Source organism: Cryptomeria japonica, chromosome 5 (assembly GCF_030272615.1).
Source record: "Cryptomeria japonica chromosome 5, Sugi_1.0, whole genome shotgun sequence".
Taxonomy (NCBI): domain Eukaryota; kingdom Viridiplantae; phylum Streptophyta; class Pinopsida; order Cupressales; family Cupressaceae; genus Cryptomeria; species Cryptomeria japonica.
The window spans coordinates 683,999,199-684,010,956 of NC_081409.1; the positions used below are offsets into that span (position 1 = coordinate 683,999,199).

At 41.7% G+C, this 11,758-nt stretch overlaps 1 protein-coding gene across 1 annotated transcript; it reads right to left on the bottom strand.

The window, feature by feature from the left end:
* Positions 1–623: 623 nt before the first annotated feature.
* Positions 624–10,857, bottom strand: LOC131876056 (uncharacterized). The gene is made up of 3 exons (XM_059220833.1): positions 10,603–10,857; positions 10,205–10,487; positions 624–727 (listed from the first exon to the last, which is right to left on the bottom strand). Exons 1-3 carry the CDS (start codon positions 10,750–10,752, stop codon positions 624–626), a joined length of 537 nt encoding a protein of 178 aa, XP_059076816.1. The 5' UTR covers positions 10,753–10,857.
* Between the last annotated feature and the right edge of the window lie 901 nt (positions 10,858–11,758).

Here is an 11,758-nt window from a genome sequence, read left to right on the forward strand (position 1 = left end):
TTCCTGATAATGATACTCACTGGCAAGTTTTTGAGAGTGACGAGCAGATCGCTTTATTCATCCAAAGCTCAGGAGAATTTGCAGATCAACTGCAACCTAAGGTAAAAGAGGCCTACGGAGATCAGATCATCGAGTTGAAATCCAACAAGCTTCCTAATGGTTTGATCACTCTGGAGAATCTGTTTGACCATGACGACGCCAAAAATGATAAGCGGAAGCCACAGCCAACAAAGGAGATTATACCGAAATGTCGGTAGGAAATGAGAGAGTACTCAAAGTAGGAAAAGGCATTTCCCCTGAAGACCAGAAGAGATTGGCCCAATACTGTGATGAATATGTAGGTGCCCTGGCTTGGTCTTATGATGATTTAAAAGGGTACGACCCCAACATCATTCAGCCTACCATCGAGCTTGCTGACGGAGATAAGCCAGTTCGGTAGAAGCAAAGGCCAGTCAACCCAAAAATCGAGTCCCTCATGGCTCAGGAGCTAAAGAAGTTGATCGAATCAAGGATCATTTACCCCATAAAATATAGCACATGGGTATCCAATCTGGTGCCCGTAAGGAAAAAGAATGGAGATATCCGACTCTATGTAGATTTCCGAGATCTGAATCAAGTGTCTCTCAAAGATCACTACCCTTTGCCATCAATGGAGCAATTACTGAGCACGGTGGCGGGGTCAGAAATGTTCTCGATGCTCGATGATTTCTCGGGGTACAACCATGTCCTGGTAAAACCAAAAGACCAACACAAGACAATGTTCACTACCAAATGCGGAACGTTCGCGTACCAAAAGATGCCTTTCGGGTTGTCATATGCTGGAGCAACTTTTCAAAGGGCCATGGATTTGGCTTTCAAAGAACTCATCAATAAGATCATTTTGATATACTTAGATGACCTAACCGTATTTTTGAAAAACTGAGAGGATCATTTTGATCATCTTGAGCTGGTTTTCCAAAAATGCTTGGAATTTGGGATTTCTCTAAACCCAAAGAAATGCATCTTTGGTGTCCCTCAAGGCAAGCTACTCGGGCATATAGTGTCTAAAGAAGGTGTTTCCATTGACCCAGACAGAGTCAAGGCCATTAAAGACCTCCCCCTTTCGGTCAATAAAAAGGGAGTCCAGTCCTTTCTAGGTAAAGCCAACTTTGTTAGCCATTTCATTTCTGACTTTGCCGGAATTATAAGACCCATCACCCTAATGCTCAAGAAAGATACACACTTCAAATGGACTCTTGAGGCCAAAAGAGCTTTCGATAGAATCAAAGACGCTATTTGTTTAGCCCCCTTGTTATCTAACCTAGATATGTCAAAAGACTTCATAATGTATGTTTTCTCTGGCCAGTATAGCATCGCCATGGTCCTGACCCAGAAGGATGCCGAAAAGGGGGGTGAGCATCGGATAGCCTTCCATTCAAAGACCCTCAAAGAATATGAGGCCAAATGCAACTATGTTGAAAAACAAGCCTTAACCGCAGTGAAAGGACTGAAGAAATTCAGGCATTTCATTGCCTGTAATAAAACTACGGTGTACGTAGCTCATCATGCGGTTCAAGAATACATTATGTAGGGTGCTTCTCAAAACTTCTTCACATTGAAGTTCCCTAAGTTGGTGTCTCGAATACTGCTCCATTTGGACACGATCCTTGTCTCCAAATCGTCATTCTTTTGATCTTCTTTAATGAGAGCTTGCCACGTAGCGGATCCACTTGCCTTGGGGGCCGCCATTTACTACCTACAAAAAAAGGTTTAAGTTAGGTTTAGGTATAATATTTTAGATAGGTGACTTGAGATCTCTTAAAGAAACAATTGAACTTTAATTTGAAAATAAAATGATAAACCCTTAAAATTATGAATTTTCAAATTGACATCACCTACGAATCAAACTAGATTATTGAAGACCTAACCTTAAGAAGTCTGATATAGGAATTTGAATCAGATCTTCAATACCTCTTCAAAAATCATATTGTACATAGCTTACCCTTGATTTCTAATTATCAACCTGAAAAGATGGATAAAAAGGAAGATTGCTGCTGGATTTGCCTTCCTTCCAATTGATATTCAAAAGGGGTTCAAAAGATTCAGGTCTGCACCTCTGGTTCGCCTTTGCAGATTTAGACCTTGACCAGCCTTCCTAGATCAGAAATTTGCCTACACCTACTGCAATTCGCTCCTCCAATTCTGCTCCTCAAATTCGCTTAGGAAGAGAGTATGAATGAATGATTAATGCTTGCAAAATTTACTGTCCTTTATAGGGCACTTTTTTCCTTTTCCCCAAGAGGCCGATCTCTTAAATAAACAAATAGAATTAAAAAAATTCATCTCCAAGGTGGCCGACCTAGCAATAAAGCTTAAAAAAAAATATAATTGGGCGGCAAAGACTGAATTTTTTGAATTTTAAGGCTCAAAAATCAATTTTAGCCCATTTGACAAGTGTTTAATCAAGGCGAATTTGCATTATTTATTCAAAATGAGGTTTGATTAGCAATTTAGGAGAGGAAAAATGTGTCTTGAATGTGACTTGCTTGTGAATCTTTTGAAGAGACATAGGGAAGTCTAGGAGATGCTGAAGTAGTCTTCAAGATTTAATGTTTGCCACTTTACTCCATTCACTCCATCTTTCCATTATTTCACCATTTTGATCCTTAACCTCTTAATGTTCTTGCCATCATGAACTTGCAATTTGCCTTCAATCAAGGTGAAAAATAGGGATTTCAAAGGACTTCGCCCTGGACCCTTTGGAAGGGTTAGGAGCGATTTTTATGATTAGGTCCAAATTGCATCATTTCTTTACTCCAAATTGCTTCCCAAGGTAAGCATATACTAGTCTTATCTCTTCCAAAGCCTAGGGTCAGGAGCGAAATTCATGTCTTGCTTGTTTTCCTTCACTGCTTCATTCTTTATCCCTTAGGTCATTAAGAACAAGCCCTTTGGGCTTCAAACTTGATTGGGAATGCACTAGCTTGTAGTCTGGAGCACAAAATAGTGTCTGGTGAAGAAATTCGCTCTGGACCCTTTGAAAGGGTCAAGAGCGATTTTCTTCCTTTAGTTTGAATCCTACTTTCTTCTTAACTTGCTTTGTCATGCCTTTCACCTTTAGATTCTTCTCTCATGAACACAACACTTGTTCTGTCCTTAGGAAGGCCTGAAAGGGGAAATTCGCTCAAAACCATGGCTAGGGACAAAACCTATTTAGGATTTTCCTTTGGACCCTTCGAAAGGGTCGAGCGAAATTCATGTTCTAGCTCAAAATCTTCATCATTGGCGGCCACAAGCCATTCAAAGGCATGCCTAGGGGTATCTCCAAGCTCATTTCACCTTGATCAAGGTTTGTCTTGACACAAAATTGGAAGAAAGAAGAGATTTTGGGAATTTCGCTCTGGACCCTTTGGAAGGGTCAGGAGCGAAATTCATGTCAAGAGAGGGTAACTCTAGGGAAGTTGGGAGTCTTGCTTCCTTCCCATATACTAGCATGAAAGGGGAGTTACCAATCGCCCTCTTGGGTGTGATCCTGTCAGCCCATAAGGCTGTCCTCAACTTAGTGTCCCATGCCCTCTGATTGTCTTCAATTGTCCTTTTAATTATCCTGATGAAGTTCTTGTTGGAAGATTCTGCTAAGCCGTTACCCTGAGGGTAATAGTTGGATGATGTCTTCAAGTATACACCATGCTTAACTGCCCAAGAACTGATTTGGGTTCCAACAAATGCCCTGGCATTGTTTGATATGATGGTGGAGGGGACACGGAATCTTGTCACAATTCCCTCAAGGAATTCCAACACTGAGGCCTCAGTGGCATCCCTCAATGCAACAGCCTCCGTCCGCCTAGTGAAGTAATTTGTTGTGGCCAAGATCCACTTATGGCCAGCACTAGAAGGTGGGTTTATCATGTCAATGAAGTCTAAACCCCATTGGGCGAACGGTTGATCTGCTTGGATGGGATGAAGAGGTAGGGAAGCTAGTCTTTGCTTCCCAAAGAAGAGAGCACATTTCTTGCAATTCCTCACCCATCTATGTGAGTCACTGAATAAGGATGGCCAGTAATAACCAGCCCTCATTATTTTGATAGCGTAGTCTTTGCAGAGAAGTGGCCCCCTGAAAAGCCATCATGAAATTCCTCTAACAATCTGCTGACTTGGTTTTGCTCGATACATCTTAGTAAGACTCCATTGGAGTCTTTTCGAAAAATCACTAAGACATAGGGAATGGACTGCAACCTGAAATGTCTTCTTTTGGTCCGGTCCAGACCTTGGGGGTATCTACCTTCGATTAAGAAGGTGGTCATGTCACCTACCCAACTGAATTGAGTGTTGTTGTCAGTTGGTTGATCCTCTTGCAACACAAGGGCGACCTTTGAAGTAGTCTCAAAAGATGAGACAAGTTGTTCACATAGGCCCCTGCCTCTTACAAGCTTGGTGATCTTGATGTTGATGTCTTACTCCATGACCTTGGTTATCCACCCAGCCCTCTTCTCACTGATATCCTTGTTTAGAAGGAAATCCTTGACACTTGCATGCAGAACTAAGAGCTAGATCCTCTTGTTGGTCAACATGTGCCTGAACGTTTTTAATGCCCTTACAACAGTGAGGACTTGCTTCTCTACATAGCTATATCTAAGTTCATAGTCCTTTAGCCCCTCACTAAAGAAAGCAATAGGTTGCTCTAACTTGTCATCGTTCAGCTGTGTTAGGACAACTGAAATGCTGGATTCTCCTCTGAAGGTATAGAGGATAAAATCCTGTGTGGGGGAAAAAGCGAGACTAGGTTAACATGCCCTAATCCTACCTTTTGACACACATTACGGAATACGAAAGAGCCTAGAGGTATCACACAATTGGCTACTTCTTTTTGTGAAAGAGAGAGCCACGGGCTACCTATTAGGGTTTCTATTCCTTTGTTGAAATTGAAAGATAAAATGATGCAAGTTCGATCCCTAACCTCAAAATGCAAGTATGAACTGATAACAAGATTGCAGAATTGAACTTAAACTATGGAAAGCTGTAAACACAAGGACAAGAAAAAAATGCAAATGCGTACCCGGAGTCAAAATCTGAGTGGAAATGTTCGGGACGGGGGCGCGGGTGCCACTATCCTGATTCTGCACCTGAAACTGCACCTGAAACTGCTGTTTTGCACTCTGGAAAACTGTCGGAAATGCTGTCTGTTAGGAGGACCAGGGCGCCCAGCGCCCCTGTCCCAGGGACCAGGGCGCCTAGCGCCCCTGTCCTGGCAGGACCAGGGCGCCCCACGCCCCTGTCCTGGTCTTCTGCTCCGAAACTTGGTATGTGGTTCCGTCTCCGTCTGCTTCTTTCGGATCTGCAACTTGCGGCGTCGTCTGAATCCCGAAATCTGCACTTATATCTGAAAAAGGTGTTTGGGCGGCTATATAGGGTTTTGCCTTAGTCAAACCCCCGCTTCGGTGATTTCCACCTCCACGAATAGCCAAGTTGTATTGTAAAGTAATGTGTGTGCAGACCTTGTGTGTGTGCAAGATCTAAAATGCAAGTAAGCAAACTAGAGCAACCTAGAAAGTAAACCCTAATTGCTTGTAAATGACAATGTAAATGCTCTAAATCAAGATGCAAAGTGATCTAAAGCATGGATAAATGATATATTGAAGCTTATGCAAAGACATGAAAACAACATGAAATCATACCCAACCCCCAAGGGAGGGGTACAAGCCAATCTTCAGTCGGTAATCTCCTATTGTTCTTCAATGTCTTCCAAGCCCTAAATGGATGAATGGAATTGATAAATGCTTGATAGAGGGATGTTGAATGTTGTTGAAGTCTTCAAAAGATCTGCTCTTTCGCTGCATATGAGGTTCCTGAAAACAAAATTCGGATCCCTTCAAATGAAGAAAGAGAGCTCTTATGTATGAAACCCTAGGTCTTAATTCCAACTTTTGGCCTACCTAGAGATTGAATATCTCGCCAATTTCTTGGGGTTAAGCTTTATTTTATGATTGGATCGCGCTCCTAAAATTTCGGGAAAAATGTCCAGGACCGTGTGCACTCCGGGCGCCGCGGTCCCTACAACTTTTCACCAAATTTTCAGGGCCGTCGGATATGATGATTTTAGAGCGAATCCCGAAGTTACAGGTGATTTCGAGATGTTTTGACCCCCGAAATCAAGCCCCCAAGCTCAGAATAGGGCCTAATTAGGGTTTTTGATTAAGTGATGTATTGGAGGAATAAAATGAAAGGGGCACGCTTTAATGAAAGGGCCCGACTTTACGATGTGGAAGATGATGAAATAGAACCTTTAGACCTAATTAATTTGATTAATTAAGTGCTAAAGGGGGAATGCAATGCAAAATGTAAAATGCACCAAGGCGGGTACTAAACTAGGTGTGAAATTGTACCACCCTAGCAAGTGCGTACAATTTACGACGCTACAAATCCCTTTCATAATTAGGATTGACGAGGGTAGGGGCCTGAGCAATTGCTTGTTTGATCTCTTCGAAACTGGCCCTTCCCTCCTTGATCCAACTGAAAGCCAAGTTTTTCTTCAACATGGAAGTGAGGGGTTTTACCATGGTGGCAAGGTTGGGAATGAACCTCCTCACAAAGTTGATCCTACCAAGGAAACTTTGCAATCCTTTCTTGTTACTAGGGAGTGGAAGAGAAAGAATAGCCTCCACTCGCTCTGGATCAATGGTCAAACCCTCCTTGGATACGATGTGTCCTAGCAATCTTCATTGATCAGTAGCAAATACACAGTTGCTAGGTTTCAAGGACACACCATACTCCCTGCATTTCATGAACACGTGCTCAAGATGACCAAGATGGTCAGCTGCATGCTTCGAATAAACAGTTATGTCATCAAGGTATACAAGCACAAACTTTGCTAATACACCCTTGAAAGCCATGTCCATTGCTCTTTGGAACGTGGTACCTGCATTGGTTAGCCCAAAGGGCATTTTACAATAAGCATAGGTGCCCCACTTAGTAGTAAATGTAGTCTTGTATTGGTCTGATTCTTGGACCAAGATCTGATTGTAGCCTGAATACCCATCCGAGAATGAAAATCTTTCTGAGCCACTGACCTTTTGGAGAATCTGCTCCATAGAGGGAAGGGGATAGTGATCTTTAAGGGAGGCTCTATTGAGATCCCTAAAGTCTACACATAGTCTGATCTCTCCATTCTTCTTCCTTACAGGGACAAGGTTGGCCACCTAGGAGGAGTGCTTGATAGAGAAGATGATATTGGCTTCTATGAGCTTGGTCAACTCCTTCCTCATTAGTAGCTCAATCATGGGGTTTATTGGCCTTTGTTTTTGTCTTACTGGCTTTGCATCCGGGTTTAGCTCTATGGTATGCTAGGCTAAGCTAGGATCAAGACCCTTCAAGTCTTCATAGGTCCAAGCTACTATGTCATCATATTGTTGGCAAAGCTCAACGAAGGCCTCTTGCTCGATTGAGGAACACACCTTGCCCAAGTTCAAGGACCTACCCTCAGCAACAACAACTAGCTTGTAATCACCCCTATTTGTAGCCAGGTTCATCCTCTTCTTCAACTGATCATCCAAGTTGAAAATGCCCTCCAAGGTAACTAGACCTTTAGGCAACTTGTTGGAGTTGAGCTGCATGATTTGATCTCCATACTGGTCTTGCAGCTTGGACTGATTTTTAATAGAAAATTCTGCTTCATTTTGCAAGAAGTTGACGATCTGTTGATCACTTTCAAACACTTGCCAATTCACTTGATTGTTCCGGACAGCAGGCCTCACAACAAGTCTGATGTGTTGCTCTTTCTCTCGTGCAACATGCACTGGTATGTCAAACTAAGCACCAACCGCTGCAAGCCTATTAGCATGCTTGTTCTGACCTCTAGGAATGCTCCTGGATATTGAAGGCCTCAAATCCTTCAATCAAATCCCAAACCCCATGTTTGTATGATTTGAGTAGGTTGTTCTTTGCTACGCTTTGGGCTCGGATGTGATTAACAACCAACTCACTATCTCCAAATACTTGCAGAGATATGATCTTTCTGCTTTATGCAAGTTGGAGACCTTGGATCAAGGCTTCATACTCAGCGACATTGTTAGTGCAACCAAATTGAAGCCTAAAAGAGAAGAAATATTTCTCATACTCAGGAGAAACAAGCATTACCCCAATGCCTGCACCATTCTTGTTTCTTGAACCATCAAAAAACATGTTCCATAACCCCTCGGAATCTCCTTGCATCTTGATGAGGTTAGGGATAGGAGTATCCTCTTCATGGATACAATAGGTGCCAAGCCCAGTCTCTTTAGTCTCAGCTAATGGATCAAACTGAAAAGCATTGGCCCATTCGTCCAACAAGCAATCAGGAACCTCTTGCAAGAGAGTAGCAGGCTCACGGACAACACACTCCTCCCCCTCTTCATGCAAAGTGCAATTCATGTTTATAGGGCTAGGGGTGTAGGGTCAATGTGGCTTTGGGCAATGGGGTCTGCCCTTATGGTGACCTTGGTACCATACCTTGTTCGAAATAGCATATGGGACCAGTCGGAAGACAGGTACCCACCTATCTTGGCTGTGAAGTCTCTAGACAGGCAGATGGCGAAGAAGGCAGGGAGGTCGATGATGGATACGTCTTGCAAGACAGTGCAACTAGGGCATGCATGCAATGTTAATTTCAAATTTTTTACCACCCCTACTGTCTTAATAGAGGTGCCATCTAATTGGACCACCCCTTTGGTCACGGTTTCATATTCTATGCCAAGAAGATCAGCTACCTTCTTAGGCATGACTGAGCTACTAGCTCCTGAATCTATCATGCAGTTGTGAACCAAGTTGTCTCCTATGATTAAGGAGAGATAGAAAGGAGGAGGCTTGCTGATCTTGTTTGAATCTTCCTCCTTGGGTTGCACCAAACTGGTGGAGACTGCCTTTTCTTTGACTGCTGCCTCCTCACCTGACTGATTGACTTCCTTCAGTGCCTCCTTGAGCAAATCCCTTTTAGATGGGATTGAAAGGGCCTCCCACATAGTGATGTTGAGGTTGGCCTTCTTCATCTGATTAACTATGTTGAAAGGAACACTATCTGATCAACTATGTTGAAAGGAACACTAGCTGATTTTAGATGACCCTTTGAGGGTACAAGGTCTGCCTTTGCTCTTTGGACGACTTGGGTCTCCTCCTGCCTCTTGTTCCCTTGTATGGTACTTTGGTTTGTATCATGGATGGCTACATTGGGTGTTGGAGCTTCGACTGATGTTGAAGGTGAGGTAGTCTCCATGGCTCTCTTCTTTGACCTTGCATACTGCAACATGGACTCACCATTTGTTTGGTTCAAACCACAAAATTCCGCCTCCTACCAATTGACAAAGGTAGAATCCCCTTGTAAGTGAGCTTGGGGACCAACACTAGGCTGATTTGGGTCATATTGCTGGCCATAAGTGGTCGGCTCATCTTGCACTACTAAAGTTTGGACAAACCCTCCACTTTGGCATACACCTTGGTTGTGTGGTTGATTACATGGTTGACACCAATCTTGCTCTTGGGCAAGGTTATTTTGCATTGGAACTATTGCCTTTGAGTTGCTTGTGTTTGTGGGGTTAACACTATTCAAAGGCCCGACATTGCTCCATTGGTTTTGCCCTTGAAAGGGTGGCCTATTTTGCTGATAATTTTGACCTTGTGCTTGGTAAGGTCTGCTATACTGAGCTAAGTTACCGGTTTTGGTTCAGATTCAGGTTCGGATTCGCGTACGGATTCGCGGATTCGGCAAAAAAAAATTTTTTTTGGGTACGGGTACAGGTTCGTCCATACATATATATATATATATTTTAATTTTTTTTAATATATATATATATGTTCAAACTTCAAACATCAAAATTATATATGTTAACAGTTCAAACATACAAATATGAAACATACAATGTAACTTTCCCATACAATGATACATAAATGATAACAGATAAATCATAAATGATAAATCCATAATTGCCAATGCCAATAAATATTCTGATATTGATATATCATAAATCATAAATGTAATATCATATTCATAATTTGCAAAAAAGATAATATTCAAGTTTCAAGTTTCAAAATGTGAAAATGTCATGACACAATAAAGTATAAAGTTAAACATTCAAATTACAAGCCATCTATGGGATTTAAATTCCATATTCATCTTCATCTGAAGCATCCAACCCAAGCCCACGGTCATCAAGTGGTTCAAATTCAGCATCAATTGAACCAATATCAAATGGAATGCCACTCCCACTAGCTATGTCTCTCTCAAATTCCATAACTGCCTCGTCTATAGAGATTTGGCAAAGTTGTGCAACTGTAGTATCTAAATCAGCATACTCAGGGGCTAGATCCCAATTCCTTGTTACACCCTCACCATATCCAGGGTCCTTATGTGACAACAAACGAAGGTTGGAGTGTACGTAGACCAAATCCTCAGCTTTCTTTGCACCCAAACGATTACGTTTGATTGAGTGGATGAAGGAGTATGTACTCCAATTCCGCTCAGCTGAAGAAGAACTTGCAACCTGTTAAAAGTTAAAACATAATTAGAAATTTATAAATTCAAATTATAAAATAAAAATATGATAGCATCAAATGGAATTGGAAAACTATAAAAATAAAAAATAAAAAGATACATACTTGGGAGTTAAGTTTAATTGCAAGAGGCTGCAAGTAAATGGAGCCTTGACCATGTACATACCACCACTCATCAGCATCCATCCCATATCTAGCATTAAGAGCTACAACATCATGATTTTTTGCAGATACAAATTGGCCAAACTCCCTCATGACAATATTTCTTGTCTCCTCATCTTGATATATCTTTTTAAAGGCAGCCCTATAGCCAGAAGCAACCTCTGCATCTCTATATGGTGGCACCCTCCTTGGTGTTGCAAGCATCTCTGATCTATAAAATTTTGGCGTCAAAGCAAATGCTAAGAGATGTAAGGGGGTGGTCATCTTGTTCCAATGGTCAACAACAATTTTCTGCACAACTTTGAAAAATGTTTCCGTTGGGTCATTTTCTTTTCTATTTATTACTTCTTTTATTTTTTCCACCATGCAATCCATGCCATCATAAATCTCGCGTAAACATGGGCGATCAGTATCAGCATACCTGATCATGCTCATGATGGGCTCAGTGAAATTCAAAACATATTCCACATCATCCCACCATTTCTCACTAAGGATCAATGCTCTTACTTTTAGAGCTCTTTCTGTGTGGGACTGCTTCCATACACTCCACAAGCTGTTGATGACCATAGAACTCAAGGCGTCTCTCACCTTCAGAAGTCGTCTTAAGACGAGCGTGTGAGATGCAAATCGTGTTTCAGCAACCTAACATGACATAACAAAATACACAACATATATCAAATGCAAGTCTATAAAAAATACAAATTTAAAACTAAAAAATTAAAAAATTAAATAATTAAATTTAAAATTAGTAATTATAAATTACCTTCAACAACTCCAACTTGGAGAAGGTCCTGAAAATGGCTTGTGACATATGATGATTAGTCACAAACATTTGAATCTCCTCGCCCTCCACATATAGTTTTTTCACCCAATCAATTTGTGTGCCAAGCTTTTGCATGATTAAATTGAGTGAGTGTACTGCGCATGGTGTCCAAAAGATGTGACCATATGTAGCCTCCACTATAGTCCCTGCTGCCCTACAATTTTTAGCATTGTCAGTTACAACTTGGACAACATTTTGAGGCCCCACCATGTCAATGCATTCTATCAAGATATTGGCAATGAAACTTGCCCCTCACAATCCACTGCTTTCAAAAAC

Coding starts and splice junctions, on each gene's coding strand:
- LOC131876056 (XM_059220833.1), bottom strand. CDS start 10,752: ATGAGGGAGTTTGGCCAATTTGTATCTGCAAAAAATCATGATGTTGTA. Junction 10,488..10,602: donor CAATTAAACTTAACTCCCAA/GTATGTATCTTT, acceptor AACTTTTAACAG/GTTGCAAGTTCTTCTTCAGC. Junction 728..10,204: donor AGACATAGCTAGTGGGAGTG/GCATTCCATTTG, acceptor TGGTTTTACCAG/GACATGGTTGTACCCCGAGA.